The 20,110-nt window shown below is 53.6% G+C and overlaps 3 protein-coding genes across 5 annotated transcripts in view; 2 read left to right on the top strand and 1 right to left on the bottom strand.

Annotated features, from left to right (window-relative positions):
* The window catches only part of Cep85 (centrosomal protein 85), a 38,652-nt gene extending 33,137 nt beyond the window's left edge, over window positions 1–5,515 (top strand). For both annotated transcript variants that reach the window (XM_041652799.1, XM_041652800.1), the window contains 3 exons: window positions 1,032–1,139; window positions 2,847–3,072; window positions 4,011–5,515. In XM_041652799.1, the coding sequence (XP_041508733.1) occupies window positions 1,032–1,139; window positions 2,847–3,072; window positions 4,011–4,171 (495 nt within the window). In that variant the 3' untranslated portion in view covers window positions 4,172–5,515. The remainder of the gene's footprint in view (window positions 1–1,031; window positions 1,140–2,846; window positions 3,073–4,010) is intronic.
* A 1,094-nt stretch (window positions 5,516–6,609) lies between these two features.
* Window positions 6,610–8,009, top strand: Sh3bgrl3 (SH3 domain binding glutamate rich protein like 3). The gene is made up of 3 exons (XM_041652671.1): window positions 6,610–6,772; window positions 7,306–7,473; window positions 7,592–8,009. Exons 1-3 carry the CDS (start codon window positions 6,725–6,727, stop codon window positions 7,655–7,657), a joined length of 282 nt encoding a protein of 93 aa, XP_041508605.1. The 5' UTR covers window positions 6,610–6,724; the 3' UTR covers window positions 7,658–8,009.
* Window positions 8,010–8,626: 617 nt separating this feature from the next.
* The window catches only part of Ubxn11 (UBX domain protein 11), a 28,481-nt gene continuing 16,997 nt past the window's right edge, over window positions 8,627–20,110 (bottom strand). For both annotated transcript variants that reach the window (XM_041652622.1, XM_041652624.1), the window contains 8 exons: window positions 17,962–18,088; window positions 11,694–11,908; window positions 11,415–11,492; window positions 10,423–10,543; window positions 10,209–10,312; window positions 9,133–9,206; window positions 8,909–9,049; window positions 8,627–8,827 (listed from right to left, as the gene is read on the bottom strand). In XM_041652622.1, the coding sequence (XP_041508556.1) occupies window positions 8,632–8,827; window positions 8,909–9,049; window positions 9,133–9,206; window positions 10,209–10,312; window positions 10,423–10,543; window positions 11,415–11,492; window positions 11,694–11,908; window positions 17,962–18,088 (1,056 nt within the window). In that variant the 3' untranslated portion in view covers window positions 8,627–8,631. The remainder of the gene's footprint in view (window positions 8,828–8,908; window positions 9,050–9,132; window positions 9,207–10,208; window positions 10,313–10,422; window positions 10,544–11,414; window positions 11,493–11,693; window positions 11,909–17,961; window positions 18,089–20,110) is intronic.

The following is a 20,110-nucleotide window of genomic DNA, read 5'->3' on the forward strand; positions in this document are numbered from 1 at the left end:
CCAGGACAGGCTCTAAAGCTACAGAGAAACCCTGTCTCGGAAAAAAAAAAAAAAAGGAAAGAACCAGCGATGACTCCTGGTTCCTATTTTGGGCCGGAGTAGGAGTGTTCATTAATTGTATTCTCCGAGAAATCTTGAGTGAAATAGATTTACTCGGGTTTTTTGAACTCTGAAAGGTTTTACCCCAGGGGCTAGAGTTACGGATTAATAGAAAAAGCACTTCTTGTGTGTCAGGACCAAAGTTCTGATCCCAGCACCATGCCAGTGCTAGGTGAGTGTGACAGCCCAGCTGTAATTCCAGTGCTAGTCGTTGAGCCAGATGCAGGATGAGCTGGAGAGAAATCAAGAAAAGACACATGACCCTCTGACCTCCACACACAGTGTACATGTGCATGTTTACTTACACACATGCAGACCCACACAGGTAACACACACTATATATGTGTGTGATATACATACATACATACACACATACATACACATACATACACACACATACATATACATACATACATGCGCACATACATACGCACAAAATAAAAGGGTTTCACACCAAATTGGAAATGCAGCAAAGAAGCTGCAGCTACAGGCTTGCCTTTCCAGCTGTGTCTGTGTAATTCATCTCTTTCAGTTCTTATTGTTGGGAGATAGTCACACTTGGTGAGCATTTAAAATGCCGGGGCTTTAGGTGTTAATGGCTCATTAAGTGAAAGGGTTTAAGTCGGTGGTTCTCAGCCTGTAGGTCAAGATCCCTTTGGGATCAAAAGACGCTTTCACAGACCTAAGACTATCTGAAAGTACAGATATTTACATTATCATTTATAACACATTAAAGGGTTGCAGCATTAGGAAGGTTGACAGCCCTGGTTTAAATGGAAAGTGACAGGTCCAAGCTCTTCTCATAATCACCCTTAAAGCAGCTGTGTGGCAGGGTGGGCTTCACTGTGTAGCCCAGGTGAGAGTTGATACCGTCCAGATCAGATCTAATACCTTTGGTAGTTCTGCACAATATCTCACTGTGTGGTCTCTAGAGCCTAAAGGAAGAATTAGCTCAAGAAGAAGGAATAAGCCAGGCCCTGAGAGAGGAGGCACAGAGGAGGGAGACAGCCCTGCTGCAGATGCGCACAGCCGTGAAGGAGGTAAGCATTGACTGGGTCCATAGAGCCTCCACAAATCTGATTTCTCTGTCTGCCCACCCCATTCTTACCCTAAAAGAGTGTAGAAGGGACTGTGAGCTTCTTAACAAAGGAATGGATAGTAACATTGCATTATCTTGTATATTAAAGGCCCTAGAACTGTTTTAGAGTGGCCATAGTCACCCGGGAATGCTTTTTAGATGTGAGATTCCCTCCTTTTCTCCCTCCCCACACAGTCTTCCTACAACCACAGGTTTATGGGATTGGAGGCAGGGGAGGTCAAGACAACTGAGGGAGCAAGGTACAGCTTTACGTATGTGTAATCCTAGCACTTGGGAAGTTGAGGCTGAGTTCAAGGCATGCCTGTCTCACACACAGACAGCCCTCAAATGAAGATTTGGTGACACCCGTGTAATGAGTAGAGCTGTTAATAGCTCCACAGAGTTCACTGGCCCAGTGTCTAGGAAGACATCTCCCAGAACGAGGATTGTGATGTGGCCCAGTGTAGGTGAAGGGCAGAGACCAGAGGTGGGACATGTGGAGGGGAGGCTTTCAGGAAGAGGGAAGGCAACGACAGCCTTATATAAATAGCCGCTCTGACCAGGCGGTGGTGGCTCACACCTTTAATCCCAGCACTCGGGAGGCAGAGGCAAGCGGATCTCTGTGAGTTTGAGGCCAGCCTGGTCTATAAGAGCTAGTTCCGGGACAGGCTCCAAAGCTACAGAGAAACCCTGCCTCGAAAAACAATAGATTAGATAGATAGATAGATAGATAGATAGCCGCCCGCTTTGTATAGGAAATCCTAACTGTACTTCAGGGAGAGTTTGAAATGTAGAATGCTAGAATTCTACCTCCCTGGAGGACAAGAGGATGACTACAAGTTCAAAGCCAGTCTGGTTTACTACTCTGTATCAAACAAAGGAGCAAAGATGGGTTAGGGAATATAGTTCAATTGATAGGGTACTTGTTTTGCATGCGTGAAGCCCTGAGCTATAAACTAGGGGTAGTGGTACATACTTGTAATCCCTACACTTGGAAGGTAAAGGAGACAGGAGGATCAGAAGTTCAAGGTCATCCTCAGCTGTGTAGGAAGTTTGAGGCCAGACTGGGTTATGTGGCTTTGTTATAATACCCTGTCTCAGAAATAAAGGGGTGAGGGTGGGGACAGGCTGGTCTCTCACTTTCCCAGCCCCACACCCAGCTAGCACTCCTACTCTGCCCCTTGCCCCTCTCTATTCCTCTGACAGCCTGTTATCAGGCTGGCTGCTGGCCACTTTCGTCAGGGTGGCAGGGCGAGATTGAAACCAGTGTCTTCTCAGATTTCACTGTTCATGTTCAGCCATCTCTAATAGCCTAGCTAACAGAGTTGGCTGAAGGACTGGCTTCAGATAGAGTTCCTAGGGGGTGGGAGCATCTTCTCTGGTTCCTGGACTGAAACCTGGAGGCTGATGACTCAGATCCTGCTGAGGAATAGTTTCCTCTCCAGTCCTGGGTCCCTAAGGGCCTGGGCTCAGCCTACACACAGGAGGAGCTAGTGTTTGTAGAGGGGATGCTAGGGGTTGTAGGGAGGGGAAGGTGGCTCAAAGCCTGTGTGGGTAACAATGGGGAGTAACAATGTGACTAAATTTCCCCTTCACACCCATGCGCATTCAAATACACAGATCCTTGCCTCTCTTTGGGTCTTAATCAGTTATCCATCTGTTTGCTTAGCTCTCAGTGCAAAACCAGGACCTGATCGAGAAGAATCTAACACTGCAAGAGCACTTGCGCCAGGCCCAACCAGGGTCCCCGTCTTCATCAGATGCGGCCCCGCTGGCTTATGAGCTGCACCAGGAATTGGCCATTTGCCTTCAAGATCTGCAAGCTGTCTGCAGCATTTTGACCCAAAGGGCCCAGGGCCATAACCCTAACCTCTCTCTGCTCCTAGGCATTCACTGTGAGTCATCAAAAGGGCCTTCATTCTCTCACCCATCCAGCTTTGCTATCCTTATGGTAATTGTGAACCAGGTGCATAGGTCTGGCCATTCATTGCCTTGTGGGAGTTGGCAAAGTAAGTGTTCATTAAGTGTTTCACAAACAGGCCTCCTTAGAGGATGCTTGCATGGAGGACAAACAGAAAGCAGGCCTTAGGCAACAAATTATCAGCTCACTATTTCCAGCCTTTATTTGTTTTTTTCCTTTTGGTATTTCGAGACAAGGTTTCTCTGTGCAGCCCTGACTATCCTGAAACTCACTCCATAGACAAGCTGGCCTCAAAGTCACAGAGATCCGCTTGCTTCTGCCTCCTGAGTGCTGGGATTAAAGGCATGTGCCACCACCACTCAGCTACCAGCTTGTTCTTTTAAGTGTCATGTCTGAAAATGGGGGTGGAGGGGAGCTGGCAAGATGCCTGGATCTTCAGGTCTCTTACCTTTCCCCACCCCACACCCAGTGACCGCTAGCAGTCTTACTGTCTCCCTTGCCCTCTATTCCTCTGACAGCCTGTTATCAGGCTGGCTGCTGGCCATTTTGTCAGGGTGGCAGGGGAGGATAGAAACCTAAGTTAGGAGCTTTAGTTTGTGGTTGAATCCTTAGTATAAGCAAAATCCTGGTTCAGTCCTTAGTACTGGAGGGGGAAAACTGTGTCCTAAGATCATAGCGCTTTAAGAACACCTTACTCCTTTAATCCCAGCACTCGGGAGGCAGAGGTAGGCAGATGAGTTTGAGGCCAGCCTGGTCTACAAGAGTTAGTTCCAGGACAGGCTCCAAAGCTACAAAGAAACCCTGTCTCAAAAAACAAACAAGAAAAAAAAAAAAAGCTTACTAGTCTTGCCATTCCTCATGAAGTTTCAGTCAACTGATTGTCTACCACTCTTAAAATCCTCTTCTCCTTAGCCACCCAGCTCCCAGGAACTCCGCTAGATTTGCAGAAGCCAGACGTAATCAGGAGAAAACTAGAAGAGGTTCAGCAGCTGCGTCATGACATCGAGGACTTAAGGACCAGCCTGTCAGACAGATATGCCCAGGACATGGGAGAAAACTGTGCCACACAGTGAGGAGTGCCAGGGAGGACCTGGCTGCTACTAGCCTCGTCAGAAGGTTCCTGCCTGACAGTCCTGCCTGCTGCTGCACGCAGAGGGGAGCCTGTGTCTTGGTCAGGGCTGATGTGAAGAGTCTGCCTGTTTTGCTGTACACTGGCTTTGCCTTACTGGGTTATGTTTACCTGTTACCTTACTCTCCAAGGCTGAGTTACTAATTAACCTTTTTGCAGATTCAACTGATAAATCAGAAGCAAACAGGCTGCTCACCTCCCTCTCCATCCTCCAGGACGATCCATGTTCATTCCTGCGCCACACCTTGGTCCTGCTGATCCTCTACTAAGATAGGCCTAGGAGGTTAGGTAGGAGTAGCAACCTTTTGAGGATTCTCGGGCCTCGTGTGTCAGCCTTCCTGGGAAATCAGCTGGCTTTCTGGGTTTTCTCAGGCACCTGCTTCCTCAGGACTGTTATTCCCACAGAGGCCTCAGGGTTTTCTACCCCTTAGCAAAGTCCCCCTAGGATTGCTGGCTTAGGGACTGCAGCAGGGCTCCTCAGCCTGCCTGCTGTGCTGTCTTTTACAGAAAGCTGTGTGCCCCTGGAGCCCTGGCATGTGGTCAGCGTAACCTCCTTCACTCGGGCCTTCCAGGTAGCCGCCTCATTTGGGCTAAGTGCAGACTCCTCTGGTATTGCCCTGTGGTTCCCAGGTTGGATAGTCATTTCCCCAGAAGACCACAGGGCAATTGTCAAGCTGTTCACCCTTTCCCAAGGTTAGGGCTGTAACTAGCCCTGATTTGTGCCTCTTGTTTGGGGTTGGGGGGAATTTCCTTTTCCCTCTCTGACTCCTTGAGAGTTCAGAGCTTCTAGTGTGGGTCATCTCTAAAATAAAAGTGTTCAGTGTTTCCTGAGGTTCTGTGTTTCATGAGGGCCTTTGGACCCTCAGCTTTTTGGTTTTTCTTGCCTCCTGATTTAGGGATGGTCTCAGTTTTATCTGGTTGTTGGGCCAGCCCTGAACCTCTAGTTTGAGGGTTTCAGAGGCAGCCATGACAGGACTTTTGCTTGTTGAAAGGTTCCTGGACCTCCAGGGCTGGCCCGAGTGGCCTTCTTTTTTTTTTCCTACATTTTGTGTTTTATTTATGGATGGCTTACCTTCAGAGTAGCCACAGCTGGCTGGATACCTCAGCCTCTGGGCTTCTGCCTCCTAAAACCAGAGCTGCCTGGTTGGTGTCCACCTCTACGTCATTGGGAGCCCAGCCTCCATGCTCACGGGTATTTTTTTTCTTTGTAAAGTTTATAAAGTTATTTATATGAATCTTTGTTATGTCAACTGGTTTGTATTGCCTATTTTGATTACAGAATAAAACATTTAACAGATGCTTCAGTTTCTCGTTGCCTCCCGGCACCCCTTGCCCAGCCCTCACTTTGTTTTATGAAGCCAAAGACTAGTTCACTGGCTTCAGGCAGATCCAGCTTGCTGTCTGAATCTCTTCCCACTTCTGCTTTGTCCGGGCGGGGACAGATGAAGTCTGCCCACACTCCCCACCAGCCAGTGGTCACTGCAAAGTTAAACCAGACCTCGGAAGTCAGCAGCTTCTGAGTTTCTGAGGACGTAACTTCCCCATAACCAGATAGTTTGCTTCAGAGGGCAGGGCTGGCTTCCGGGGCTTTCACCAATATAGTCCTAGCTCTACTGAGGGGAGCTATAGTGAACCTAACCGCTTGCTCCAAAATTGGGATGAGTGCTGGACTCTATCCCACCTCATCAGCTTAATTCCTAATATTTAAAGCCATGGGGTGTCATTTTCAACAAGAGTTGAACTGGGACTGCCCCAAAACTAGCTATGGATCTCTACCAAGGGCCAGTTGGAGGCAGACTTTGAAGACGTGGCACTAGTCTTTGCCTCTATACACCAGTGAGCTGTCCTGCAGCTTCTTACCTCCTTCTCCATCTGGCTTCTGAAGGGTGTGGCCCCAGTTTACAGCCACCACCCTTTCTTGTCAGAGCCTGTTTGAGTGGAGGTGCTTGAGGGAAAGTGTCGTGGCTGCAGTGCCCCTCCCAGCGCCCCCACCATGCCACCGCCGCCCTTGCTGAGGTTCCTGAGCTTGGAAACTGCCCCTCCATCAAAAGTTCCATACTGAGCTGTACTATTAAGGGACCTCCTGGAGACAAGGGTGGCACTGCGCTGAGCACTGGATGTTCAAAACCCGGGTAAACTGGGAAAAGTTTTTAACCGAACCATTCTGCCATTTGGTCCCTCCCCAGCCACAGGCAGTGAGCCCCAAGTCCGAAAGGGCTGACCGCAGCCAACAGCTGCTAAGGAGGGGGGTCCTCTGGGCTCCAGGCCACGGAGCAGAGCAGGGAGGGCGCCTCCAGCGCAGGGCGGTGTCATGCAGGCCCCGCCTTGCCCTCCTGCGCAGCTCATTGGCCCCGCAGCTCATTGGCCCCGAGCGCACTGCCTCGCGGGCGGAGCAGGAAGGAAACCGCTCCCAAGCGCGGCGGCAGCGTCGTTCCTTGCAGTGCAGCTGCCGCTCCCACCATCCCTCGGTTGGTTTTGCGTGTCCCCTTCCTGCAGCATGAGTGGTCTGCGCGTCTACAGCACGTCGGTCACCGGCTCTCGTGAAGTAAGTGTGTGCCTGGGCGGGCGCCCGGGGAAGGCGGGCGGTCTCCCTGTGCTCCCAACCGGCTCCCGGGAGCCGCCCCCACGATGGAGGCAGTGAGGTGCAGGGTATGGCCTCCCTCTAGTCCGGGGGACGCGGCCCACTCTGTCCCTCCACACATCAGGGAGCCTTCGGCATCCCAGCATGAGCTTCCCACTCCCATCCACCATTATGGGGTCACCCATTCTCTTGTACACCCCCTACACACACCTCCTTAATCCCCGCTTCCTCTCCACTGTGAGGCTGTGGAGGAGGGTTTTTCTGCTGTAGGGCCTGGCTCTAGCGAGTCCAGCTTCCCTGACTTACCCAGGACTTGGCTGTCTTCTCTGAGACTCCTGTAGGTGATCCCTTCATCCTTGGACCCTTCCCATCCCTTAGTGCCCAGAATCTCCCCGTAGAGTGGGCAGGAGGACAAAAGCTCCTGCTAACACCGGACCAGAGTTCCTTCCATAAATTTTCCAGCTTGCCTGCCGACTGTGTCAATCCTCTGCCCCTAGATCAAGTCCCAGCAGAGTGAGGTGACCCGCATCCTAGACGGGAAGCGGATCCAGTACCAGCTAGTGGACATCTCCCAGGACAACGCCCTCCGAGATGAGATGCGAGCCCTGGCGGGCAACCCCAAGGCCACCCCACCCCAGATTGTCAACGGGGACCAGTACTGTGGGGTATGGGGTTTGGGGTTTGGGGTCTGGGAGGTGTTGGAGGACTTGCAGCCAGGGTCAGACCTGGGTAAAGCAGTAGGGTCCCCTGCATCTGCACTCAGGTGACTACCTCCTCCCCCAGGACTATGAACTCTTCGTGGAGGCCGTGGAACAGAACACACTGCAAGAGTTCCTGAAACTGGCCTGAGCAGGGATGGCCACAGTCCCTACCAACTCCTCACCAGGCCTTGAGGGACCTTGTGACCAACTCCCTGTCATTCCTAATCTGACCTTGGAGTCTTTCCTTGCAAACCCAAGCCCTTTCTGTGTCCTCCCCCTTCCCGCAGAGGCAGCATTCCTTACTCACCAACTGGTCTCAGAGATTGTCTTAAGCACAGCCCCAGTGCTGGCTTGTCCCCAGCCAGGCTTTGGGGCTACCTCCCTGCCTGGCACTGCCTAATGGGTATTTCTCTTAGTTCCGTCAGTCAGGGCTCTGCCAAAGGCCCCGCACTCCCCGCTTGGGAGCATCCTAGAGACTATTAAATGCCCGTTCCACTGGAGCAGCCTGTCTGGTTGTGGTGTCCTAGGTCCCTGCGTGGCAGAGGTGGTGGTTCTGGTTGGCTCAGAGCAGTGCTAAAGTGTTGCTGCCTCTGTGTGTGCGTGTGAAGCATGTGCTTGTCTGTGTCTGGCAACATGACCATGGCTGACATGGCCTTTCTCGACATGGTAGCTGAGTCACCCTCAATTCCCATGCAGGTTCTGGTGTTCACCTGCCTGCCTGACAGTGAGGGTGGCTGCCCCAGAACTGCCTCCGGTTGGAGGGAGACTGTGTTGGAGGTGGTTTGGTGTGGGCATCACGGGAGGTACAGCTGCAGCTGCATCAGACTGGGAGCATGGAGGTGGTGGTGGCAGTGGTTTGTACACAGTATGGAGAAAGTGTCTGCATGAGCATCGGGCTGTTTTCAGAGGCCTTTCCTCCAGTGAAGCTTCCCTGCCCCAGCTGAGACAATGCCAACCCACTTAGCACAGCTTGGGAGAAAAAGGAACCTAGGGGACAAAGAGCCAGATGGGGCTCCAGTTACAGGCCTGAGCATCTGTACCACCCCCTTCCTAGCCCAGCCTTCCCTCAAGACAGCCCTGTCTAGAGAGCCTGTAGAGCTCATGTCAGGGGCGGCACTTTATTCAGGGAAGTGAGCCTGGGCCAGCGTGGGGGCCAGAGCCAGTACCAAAGCTGGGGTTTGATGGCTGGGCTCTTGGAGCCCGTAACAGCAGTGTTGCATTGGGAACCAGGCCTGCGGCCTTCAGGGTGAGTGCATCATCCTGGTAGACCGTGGGTGGAAAGGTGCTGAAGATCTCAAAGGTGGCTGCGTCCATGTCCCTGGGTTGTTCATCAGAGTACATCAAGTTAGGCCATGGGACCAGGGACGCCCTGCAGCCCCCAGCCCTGCCTCATACCCACCTGGCCTTTGCTAAGAGGTTGCGCACGTTGCCTATGGTGTCCTCAGGCCGCATCATCAATAAGAAGGCCTGCTCCCCATTCTCAGACTTGATGCGCAACATAGAGAGCGGAGGCACTGGCATGGTGGGTGACTCCTGGCTCCTGCAGGTCCAAAGGCCCTCAGTGCTCCCCAGCTCCCAGGTCCTTTCCCCTCTACCCTGCTCTCACCTCTGCCCAGCCCTCACCTCTGCCGCTCAGAAGCCAAGGCAGGTGTCTCCACTATGATCTCCTGGATCCGGGCAGGCATTGGGCAGCAGCTCTGGAAAGCAGCCATGAAAAGTGGACGGAGCCCTAGGTCCCACCTACATCGTTCCCTCCACCCTTAGAGAGGACCGGCTCATTCTTGAGCAGGAATGGAGGAGCCCGTGAGCCAGAGAGCTGGCGTGTTGTGTGTAAAGGGAAGGAGGCTCTGGAAGGCAACACCATCATTCTTCCGGTCCGATGTAAGAGACAAGCCCACCCAGATGATGGCCAGGCTTGGGGACCTAACCTAGCCTTAGCTCAGGGAAGACACTGAGCTGAGCCTGAAGGATGAGTAGCAGTTATCTGAAATGGAGCAGGGCAAGGACTCCCTACGGCACAAAGATCCCAAGCAACAAGAGCCTGAAAGAGGGATGCAGTCGGGGGCCTGGCAGCAGTTTACAGGTCTCGAAGCAAGGAAACAAGGAGACAGGAGAGAAGGGAGGGAAGGCAAGAAATGGGGAGGGCACTGGTACAAAATGTTCAGGGCCAGGATAAGGGCCTTGGCTTTCTCCAAGAATCTCCAGGCAGTCCCTGCTGAGGGCCATGGCTAGCAGGAGCAAGAGGGCGGTGGGAAGGTCAGCACAGAAAAGGTATGAGACACCCTGCAGCCTAGACTAGGGAGGTGGGCTGCAGCCAGGAGCTCGAGGGGTGGCCAGACTGGACAAGACAACTTGGGCAAAGGAGATGAGTCGGAGACAGCCTTGGGTGGAGACCTGGGGAGAAGAGCGGGATGATGGCAGAAGATAATGAACTCGTGGCATCTGAAAGGCCTGTGGGACAGTTGAGAAGGAGCTCCTAGGCCAAGCTCAAGGACATGCCCCAGGCTCGTCCCCTCACCCCAGCTGCCCTGTGGAGTAGAGCACCAGCTCCACAGAGACTACAGTTCTGAGGGTGCGCTTGCCATCCTGACCTCTGCTTGGGCCTTTAGGCCCGAGCCTCTGGGCAAGACACTGTAGGCTGAGCCAAGGTTGGTGAAAAAGTCCCCTGCAGAAAGCTGGGGAATTAGGGCAGGCCTCACCTGCAAGGTGTCCCTGATGGGGCCCCGGATGTCAATCACCTCGCCTTGTCGGATGACACACTTGGGAAGCCTGTTCAGGAATTTCTCAGCAGTCATCCTGGAGCCTGCAGAGAGGGCATCGGGAACCTTAGCCCAGGAGGGACAGCAAGGTCTGGCAGAAGCCACCTGGACTTGCTCTGCACAGCCCCCCAGCCAGCCGTGGGGCCCAGCTTACCTGAAGTATCCTCCACCCTGTCCGAGGCCTTGCGCATTTTCTGCCGGCCCACCACTCGACCCTCACCTGGGAAGGAGCCCAGCCCATCCTCTGGGAAGACCTGATTGCGCAGGTCGCTTACCTGGCAGGAAGGAAGGGCCACAGAAGCAGGGAACCCAGCTCCTCAGCTCTGCAGCCTTACCCCCACCCATTTGCCCAAAGGCCTCGAGAATAACCCAAGAGAATCACAGTTCAAGTCTCTGCTACCGCCTCAGGCTCCGTTCATGCAAGCGCCCCTTACTCATGCTAACTGAAGCCATAGTACTGCCGACCCCACACACTGGAAGCTGGTCACACAAGGTGATGAGTGTCAGGACAGGGCAGAGCCCTGCTCCAATCTAGTCTGCAGGGTAGCCGCTATCACTGCGGTCTCCACAGTTGCCCTGTCCAGGCCGTTCCAAGGCTGTCTCCACACAGAACTCTCAAACCCCACCGCCTAGTCGTGACTCACACTCCTTTGCATCCTGATGGCACACACCCTCGCTGTGGAGATACCCGCCTCTGGAACCTGCTGCCTCCTGGTCCCCATGACGACAACCTTCCTCTCACTCAGCCCTGGCAACACATGGGCTCCTTTCCTGTCTTCGCAGCCCAGCCAGCCCTGCCTCCTTTCATTGTTTGCAACTCATGCCCCACTTCTACCCCAGCTGAGTGGTTTCCAAAGCTTCTATGCTCCCTGTGCAGTGTAGATTCCTCTAGAACCTCAGGACATCTTGGTGTCCTGAATGCTGGGGAGGGCAGAGTAGTGGTCTCATGCCAATGCTGTACCTTCAAGATGCCAGCAGAGGGCACAGTCTGCTGGTCAGCTGGGGGGGGGGGGCGGGAACCTCATGGCTGCTCTGGCCAGGACAGCCTCAACTCTCTGCTCCCTCCCCTTCCTTGCTCAGGGATCAGCTATCCCCAGTCTCTTCAAAGCACACAGGGAAGGGGTGGGTTGAGGAGCCACTGGTTACCTTAAAGGGGACTCCATCAGGATACAGCCGCTGGAGCTCTGTGGGAAAGAAGCCATCCAGTATATCCCGGAGGCAGCGCTGCAGGAGAGTGAATAGGCCTCTGTAGCCATGCTATGCCAAACCTGCTACCTATTTAGTTGGCAAACCCTAAGCATCATACTCTTGAACTACTGAGAAGTCTGAGACTGGAGAGGTGGGGCCTGTGTACTCGGTGGAGGACACGCTAATGCAGTGAGCTGGCTCCACGTCTCCCAGCAGGGGCGAGCAGCCCCATCCTACCTGTGTGGAGGGATCATAGAAGGGGCGGAAGGGCCCGTCAAACATCATAATGCCATTCCGGTAGAGCTTTAGTGGGATGGGCTCTAGGGTACGGAGCTGTGCCCCACCGGGCATTGGTGTCACCTGGGCCTCTCCCTCCGACACCAGCTCACTCAGGTCCTGCAGGCTGGCCAGCAGTCTGTCAAAGTCCACCTCAGGAGGTACTAAAGAATCCCCTGGCCAAAAAAAAAAAAAAAAAAAAAAAAAAAAAAAAGTAGATGCCCATAAGCCTCTGTGGCTGCTTGTACCCTGGCAGCTGTCTCTGGGGGACCCTCCCACACTGAGAAGAGGCCTCAATTCCTAAAGGGGCCGTGCGAATACTTTGAACTGTTTGCTTATTTGAGCCCTGGTTCATGTAGTCTTGAACTATATACTAAGGATGACCTTGAATGCTTTCTGATCCTCCTGCTTCCACATCCCAAGTGCTGGGATGACATGTCATCACACCTAGCAGGGCACTTACTTTGGGTCAAGAGCTTAATGTCCATCGTCCCATTTCCTCCATGTAGGTTCCTGTGTAAGGGTTATACTCCTTCCCACTGTCAGAGATGGAAACTGAGACCAGAGAGAATTTGGTAGCTTCTTAGATGTGCACAGCATTAAGACCAAAAGCCAAGTTTGATACTAGATCTATGCCAGGCACTGGGTTGGCAAAGCTCCCAGCCCTGAATCAAAGCTTTGAGGATTCAAATCCCAGCTCTGCACTTCCTCCTGTGTGGCCTTACCACAGTGCTCGGGGCTAGAATGGGATGCCAGTAGCTGCGGCCTCCCAGGGCGGCTACAGGTGCCAAGGAAATGGCCACTTGAGGGCTAACTTGGGACAGCCTGAACTATCCACGTCCGACCACTGGTCACCAGCTCTACCTTGCACAAATGGTCCTCGGGCCAACCCCAAGGCTGGGAGGCAGGGGCTGTTTAATCTCCACTCTATGCATGAGGAAACAGCATCAGAAAAGTGGAAAATGACTCAGCTCAGGCCATCTGGAAAGCTAGAGGACTTAGGACCAAGCTGCATCGTCAGGAGGAGGGGGGCAAGAGGGGAGTAGATGACAGTCAGGATGCTGGGCCAGCTGCTGCACAGGTGTGACAACTTCTGGGCCTCACTCTGAGAACCTGCCAGGCTCTGGCTCCTCTGGAAACTGCTGCCTGCACACGTGGCTGTGCACAGTTTAAGAGGGTGTCAACAACATGATCAGGACGGCCACGAAGGGGCCAGAAGAAAGGGTGGTGGGCAGGAGGGATGCCAGCTGGGGCCCCGCCCCTCGAGTGCAAGCCTCCAGCACACATCTGGCTGTGGGCTCTGTGAAAGCTGTCTTCACCAGGACAGCTAGGCTGTGGCAGGATGTGGGACAGGGTGTTGGCGATGCAACTGCTCTCCCCCAAGTAGACAGACCTACAGGTACTGTGCTTCCTGTTGTCTCTGCAGCTGATGAGCCCTAGGCCCTCTGCCAGCCTTTCTTTCTCCTTGGCACTGGCTACCATCTGAAGGGCTATGCCTACCCGTCTCTGGACTTGGGCAGTCTTCCCTGCTGTGTGCACCAGCAGCCCAGTTTACATGACACTGAGAAGTAAACCTCATGGATGGGAAGCAAGCGCTCTGCCAACTGCATTATACCTACCCTGCCCCACAATGGTTTGACATTGCTTTCCTTTACAGTTAGTTTAAGAACAAAACAAAACAACAACAACAAAAAACAAACCAGAAAGTATCTCCCATAAGGCCAAGACAGACATGGGATGGGCAGGGCAAGGAGACAGACTGGACAATGCTAAGAAATACTGACAGCAAGTTTGCTTCAGAAGGCTGGCCTGGAGGGCAGGGACTGGAGACCAGAAGCAGGGCATTTCATAGATGAAGAGGTGAGGGCAGGGTGGTGGTGCCGCACACCTTTAATTCCAGCACTGGGAGGCGGAGGCAGAGGCAGGCAAATGTCTGTGAGTTCGAGGCCAGCCTGGTCTACAAGAGCTAGTTCCAGAAAAGCTACGGCTGTTACACAGAGAAACCCTATCTCGAAGGGTGGGGAGGGAAGGAAGAATGGGAAGGACTAGGGCAGGGAGAGACAGAGGAAGTGAGGAACTGGTCTACTTCCTGCCTAGAAAGTAAGAGAAACCTGGCCTGGGCCAGGAAGAGGGCAGAGGAGGTCGGCTGGGCTGGGCTGCTATAGGGTGCAAAGACAGTAGGGAAACTAGAGCTCCCAGGGAGGAATCATGGCTCCAGGAAAAAGCACTCGGGGAGTAGGACAGGAGGGGCCTGGTGTGGTCAGCACAGGGCAGCTGTCAAATCAGTGAACACCCCCCCAATGGGGTTCAGCAGAAACCTTCATCTGGAGAGAGGTGTGGTGGGCCCTCCCACACAAGGCAACACAGGCCAAAAAGTAAGTCCCAGGTCTGGCTTAAGCCAAAGGAGGGGGCATGTCCCTTTTGTAGGATGGGTAGGTAAGAACCCTGATCTGGCCGCAAGTCAGTGGACTTTGTATCACCGTTCCCATTTAACGGATGAGGAAATTGGGCCATGTGAGGTGTCATGTTCCATGTAAGCCTTGCAGAGACCGCATGACTCATTTAGCTCTCAGTGGCCATGCCTCCCCCTCAAGTACCAACCCAGCCTCTCCCCACTTCCCTGGCCCCCAAGGGCCACACTGGCATGGCTGCTGCTTGTGAGCTCCACGGCCTCGGCAAGCAGGCTTCTCTGCCTCAGCTTCTTTTTGTGTAGGAGGACAGCTCCCTGTCTTAGGAGATGCTGTTGGGCCTCCCAACTTACTGTGGGCACAGGCTGCACCAAGCCCACTTCCTCTGAGAACCTTGCTGGGACCCCCTGGCTCTTCTGCCTGATTCCTGAAGCCCGAGCCCATCCCCTGGGCCCGTCACACACTCTTTGTCATTTTGTGTGACTACTTGCCTTCCAACTGCTGGGCACTCCTTGAACCCTAACCTGGCCCAGCTGGATGTCCTAGAGGCTTGTGCCGACCCATGGGGGCACCTGTGTATCTGCCTGCCACTGTCAGGAGCGTGGCTCTGCTGGGCTCTGGGAGCATCAACACTCTCTAGAGTCCTGTCCTCCAGGCCATACCCTAGAGGGGCTAGGGTTTGAGACAGAAGTGTAGGAGAAGCGTGTCCACCCAGGGCAAATCAAACAGGCTGCCGGCGTGGCCTCCTGACCTAGGAATGTGGGAAGCATCAACCAGACTCAGGGGCTTGGGACTTGGGCAGAAAGCTAGCAAAGACAGGTTGGCCAGCCATGTGTGGGGAGTGTGGGCATCTGAAGACAGACGGGAGAGTGAAGAGCACCAAGCCCACCGATGTGCTTATCCCTGAGGCCCAAGACCTGTCGTGTGTTGTGGCCAGGCAAAAGTTCTTGATCTAGAACATTCTAATTACTCCCTTTGGCCCAAAACTGGCGTTCTGGCCCTCCTGCCCACTGGCAGTCTATGGGAAGTGATAGCCAGCAAAATAGGTAAAACCAGTGCCCAGCAGTGAGGCAGCAAGAAGCCAGTGCTGGCAGTGGAGGACCCCAGGGACAGAGCCGGGCTAGTCCCTGACACAAGAGGAAGTTCTAAGGAGGAAAAGCTTCTAGAAATGGAAAACGTTTCCTCACGTGGCAGGAAGAACTAAAGGCCCCTTCCACACGGAAAGGCAAGAACAATGGAGGTGCAGCAGGCTCTGTGCCCAGGAGCTCCGAGATGGAAGGCAGCGGTGGCCTCCACAGGGGGCTTCACAGCCAGGGAGCTACACCAACAGAACAGAACACATGATGCCTGCTAGAGGACAGGCTGTGGGGGCACAGGGACAAGCAGAAGACATGTTCAGACACCAGCCATCTGGTCCAGCCCCTCCTAAAGGAGGCCGGAGACACCTTTGGGCCAGGAGGAAGGCTGCTCTCCAGGATGGGAGAGGCGCGTGAAGCAGAGAGAGCCTCATCTCACAGGGTGGACACTAGGGACAACACTAGGAAACATCAGCCTTCAGCATCCTAGCACCCACAGCCATCTGCTGGGAACTCAGGCCTAGAGGACTGTGACCAGGGCACATGCCCTGGGCTGCTCTGGTCTGATCCATAGATCTGCCTAGCAGGCCCTCAGATGCTTCCCATGGCCTGGGGCCGCACTGCTCCCTAACATCCTCCCATGGCCTGGGGCCGCACTGCTCCCCTAACATCTTGTCATAGCCACGGTCCAAAGCCACCTCTGACTCCTCTCTTCCATCGTCCACACCGCCCAAGTCTCTCCTCTGTCTCCTCTTGTCCTCTACACCAGCACCGCCTCACCTTCTATCAAATGATTGGGCCACATCCCAGTGGGCTCTCAGCCTCCTCCATTAGTCTTCAGATACTCTGCCTTAGTTTGCCCATCTATAAAATGGAATACCCTTTGGCCCATGCCAAGGTTGTTTATTCAAAATACTGTGAAAGAGCTGTAAAAAAGCCAGGCATGGTAGTGGCACATGCCTTTAATCCCAGCACTTGGAGGCAGAGGCAGAATCATCTCTGTGAGTTTGAGGTCAGTCTAGTCTACATAGCAAGTTCCAGGACAGCCAGAGCTATCCAGTGAAGTCCTGTCTCAAAAATAAATGAATAAATAATAAGGAAGAGCAGAAGATATATAAATGGACTGTATTTAAACATGGGAGGGTTGAGATTTAGGGTGAGTAGGGCGAAGCCCAGGCCCAAATAGAGGCCATGCTTGCAACATGGGTTTAAGAGGCTGTTTGGATCCCTGGAGCTGGAGTCACTGGTGGTTGTGAGCCACCCAGTGTGGGTGCTGGGAACTGAACTCGTCCTCTGGAAGGGCAGCAGCATCTTAGCCCTCAGCCACCTATCTTCCTAGCCCCATGTTTGATCTTTGAGATAGGGACTCTTGTAGCCCATGCTGTCCTCAGAACTGCCTCCTCCTAGCTGCGGACAATCTTTAACTCCTGATCCTCCTGTCGCCACCTCCTGCGTGTTGAGACTGCAAGTCTGCATCACTCTGCCTGGCTTACCAGGTGCCAGGAAAGGAACCCAGGCTTTATGCATTACAGGTAAACACCCTACCAACTGAGCCACTCCCTCAGCCCTAGACTCTGGTCTTTATCTAAAGGACACTTTGACAGCTACGCTGTTGTCATCTTCTAGACAGTCCCTTTGGGAATGCTGCTTCGGTTCCCAGGGCACTTGTTTCCTTTGGAGTTTGGGACAGAGTATGACATGCAAGGGCCTCCGTATGTGACTCATTTGCTATTGGTAAAACCCCGAGGGTGACAATGTGCGCCCCATTTTGTTGATGAACTTGAGGCTCAGGGAAGGGAAGTGGCTTGCCTAAGCCACAAGCCACCCCTGAACAGGTGGTGGAGTAGACATGAGGATCTGAGTTAGATTCCGAAGCGAAGAGGTGAAAATGGGCCCCATTTCAGAAACAGCTTTTTGGACTTGAATCTAAGGACAAAGCTGGTTGGGAGCCCACTAAATATCAGTGATTAAACATGAAAAATGATGCAGAGGCAGGCAGATCTCATGGTTGAGTTCCAGGACAGCCAGGGCTACAGAGAAACCCTGTCTCTGTTGCCAAAAAAGAAACAAAATAAAACAACAAAACCCCCATGAAAATCAGTGCCCATCAAACCAGATTCCCATGTCCTGATGCACACATGAGCCTTCAGTGGGACCCTAGGAGGAGGCTGAGCCCTGGGAACTGGATAGGGGCTTCCACTCTTCACACACAACCTCCCCCCCCCACCCCCGTCGCCAACCACCTCTAGTAGTCTAGGCTGGCCTTGAACTCTCAATCTTCCTGACCCAGCCTTCCAAGTGCTGGGAATACAGACGGCTGTGAACTGCTACGCCAGGTTTTGTGAGGTTTTGTTTTTGTTTGTTTAAAGACAGTGACCTTGGGTGGTAGTGGTGTAACCTTTAAGGCGGGTCTCTGATTTCAAGGTCAGCCTGTACTACAAAAAGGGTTCCAGAACAACCAGGGCTGTTACACATAGAAACCCTGTCTCAAAAACAAAACAAAACAAAAAGCATCAAATATCTAGTAAGTCTGGGTCTCTATAGTCCTTGGCAGATGAGCAGATAGAGACCAGGGAGGGAGACCTTGGCTTGCTTTCCCTGGGTCAGGGGCAAGGTGTTGGTAACTCAGCAACCCCACCTCCACCCCAATACTGAGAGGCCAGGGCTTAAAACAAAGGTCCTCTGGGATAGTGGCAGGCCAACAGGGAGTTGCTGAAGGGGGCCAGGGCAGATGCTCTACTGTACCTGGCTTCCAGAACTTCTTGGCCGTCATCCAGTCTCGCCCATCATTTTCAGAGGCTATCTTTTCCTCCGAGTCCTCCTGGTCCATGGGCTCGCCCACCCACTGCAAGCCATAGTCACTGAGGAAACGCTGTGGGCAAGAAGAGAGAGATGTGGTAGGCACCACCTGCCCAGTTTCCATGGAGAGCGCCAGTCCAACCCAGCTGTTCTCAGCGCAGAGCGGCCTGGACAAAAAGACTCCAGCCACTTCCAGCCTGTGACTGTGGAAGCCCTTGACCCTCTAAAGCAGCGGGTTTCTTCCCTCTGAGGGCGCAGCCAGCACCTGTTTCATTGTGCCCAATAGACCTCTCACGTCAAGTACTTAACACAGTATGTGACCCAAGAACTCCTTAACACTGGCCACTGCAGCTCTGGGGTCAGTGCGGGTCTGGCCTAACATGAGGAGGTGGCAAGGACACCTGCTCCACAGGAGTGAGCCTCCCTCTCCTTCCTGATAGACTTGGTGTGCACAGCTCACATGTCTGTGGTTCTAGGTGTGTGCAGTGCACATGCACAGATGCACTTGTGTGTGGGCCCAGAGGACAGGCTGGTGTCACTTCCTCAAGCACTGTCTGCCTTGGCGGTTTTCACTCAAGGGCCTGGCTGCTGCCTGGATCACGCTGGCTAATGAGTTCCACCTGACTGTTTTCCCAGCTCCAGGATGGTTAACTCCATGAAACCATTCCTGCCTTCTTTTCCTTTTTTCTGTTTTAATGGATTCTAGGGACAGAACAAAGGTCCTCATGCTTGAAGCAAACACTTTACTGACTGAGCCATCTCTTCCCCAGCCCAGGAGGAGTTGCATATACTTTTTTTTTGGGGGGGGGGACATGTTTCCAGACAGGGTTTCTCTGTGGAGCCCTGCCTGTCCTAGAACTCACTCTGTAGACCAGGCTGGTCTCAGATCTGCCTGCCTCTGCCTCCCAAGGGCTGGACTAAAGGTGTGTCCTCCTTGGCCAGCTCTTCTGTGCGCAGCTCACTCAGGGGTGAGGGGTGCGGCTATCAATTGCCTGCCGCTGTGGGCCCTGATGCCATCCGTCTCCACTTCCCCCAACAGCTGATTTCCCCCTCACTGCTTCTGTGCCACTTCTACCCACACACACCTGCGAGGTTCCTCGTGCCCAGCCCTGACCACTTTCCCTTTGTATGGCTCTTGTCCACCCGTCCTTACATAAGGACAGAACCCAAATCCACAGTCAGTGAGGCTCTCACCTCTGAGCTTGACTTCCACTCACCTCACAGCTACGCAAATGTCCACCAAGCCCCAAATCCACGCATACCAACGAGCCTGAGCCCACACTGCCCCAGACCTCTCCCATCCCAGCAGCCAGTACCTCTCTAGCTACCAAACTCCATGGCCCCACTCCTCTCTGTTGGAGGACCCACAGCAAGGCGCTCGGTGCCACCCCAGCCCTCGGTATTCTAGCTCAGGCTCTCACCCTAACCCAAGCTGTCATGGCCTCCTCCCCACCTCTGTCCCACACCGAGGCTGTCTGTCAGGTCTTCTACTCCTGCTGCTGCCAAACTCCGAAGTCTTTCAACACGGCTGGTTCCCTCCCTCCACATACATGGCTGCTTCTGTCCCATTTCCACTTCCTGCACCTACGAGGCTGCCAGCTCCCAGCCGCCACCACTCTCCTTTAGGGCTCTGTCCACGTGCACAGACTCCCTCAAACAGAGCCCATAGCGAGGCCCCTTTGGCCTGACCTCTCTTTCTCCCTCTTCACAGGACCTCCACAACCAGACGTGAGCCTGTGGAGCCTTCCGCCTCTGCCTAGACCCTCGCAGGCCCCGCCCCTTTCCAGATCTGTTTGCAGTGGCTCCTCCCACTGTCTCTCACACCTGCTGCTAGCCACACGTGTCTCTCCGCTGCTGCAGACTGTTAGTCTCCAGCATGTGGAAACCGTGTCTTGTTTTACAGATGACACGAGCCTAATGGCTGGAGTGTCAAACAGGATAAACACTTTAGGTTTGTTCAATTGATGAATCAATAAACATGCGAAGGTGCATGCGGGAGCCAGGGGTGCACTTGGCTGCCAGGCTGTGGCCCTGCCCCACAGGCTACACATTCCCAGAAGGTAGTTCAGGCACACCTGCAGTTGCCACCCACAGC

Source organism: Microtus oregoni, unplaced genomic scaffold (assembly GCF_018167655.1).
Source record: "Microtus oregoni isolate MIOR12 unplaced genomic scaffold, Mior012 000005F_ref0000423, whole genome shotgun sequence".
Lineage (NCBI taxonomy): Eukaryota > Metazoa > Chordata > Mammalia > Rodentia > Cricetidae > Microtus > Microtus oregoni.

What these genes read in the sequence shown, in the direction of transcription:
- Sh3bgrl3 (XM_041652671.1), top strand. Translation starts at nt 6,725, where the DNA reads ATGAGTGGTCTGCGCGTCTACAGCACGTCGGTCACCGGCTCTCGTGAA. An exon ending in CGGTCACCGGCTCTCGTGAA is followed by an intron (nt 6,773 to 7,305) that starts GTAAGTGTGTGC and finishes CTCTGCCCCTAG; the next exon opens with ATCAAGTCCCAGCAGAGTGA. An exon ending in ACGGGGACCAGTACTGTGGG is followed by an intron (nt 7,474 to 7,591) that starts GTATGGGGTTTG and finishes CTCCTCCCCCAG; the next exon opens with GACTATGAACTCTTCGTGGA.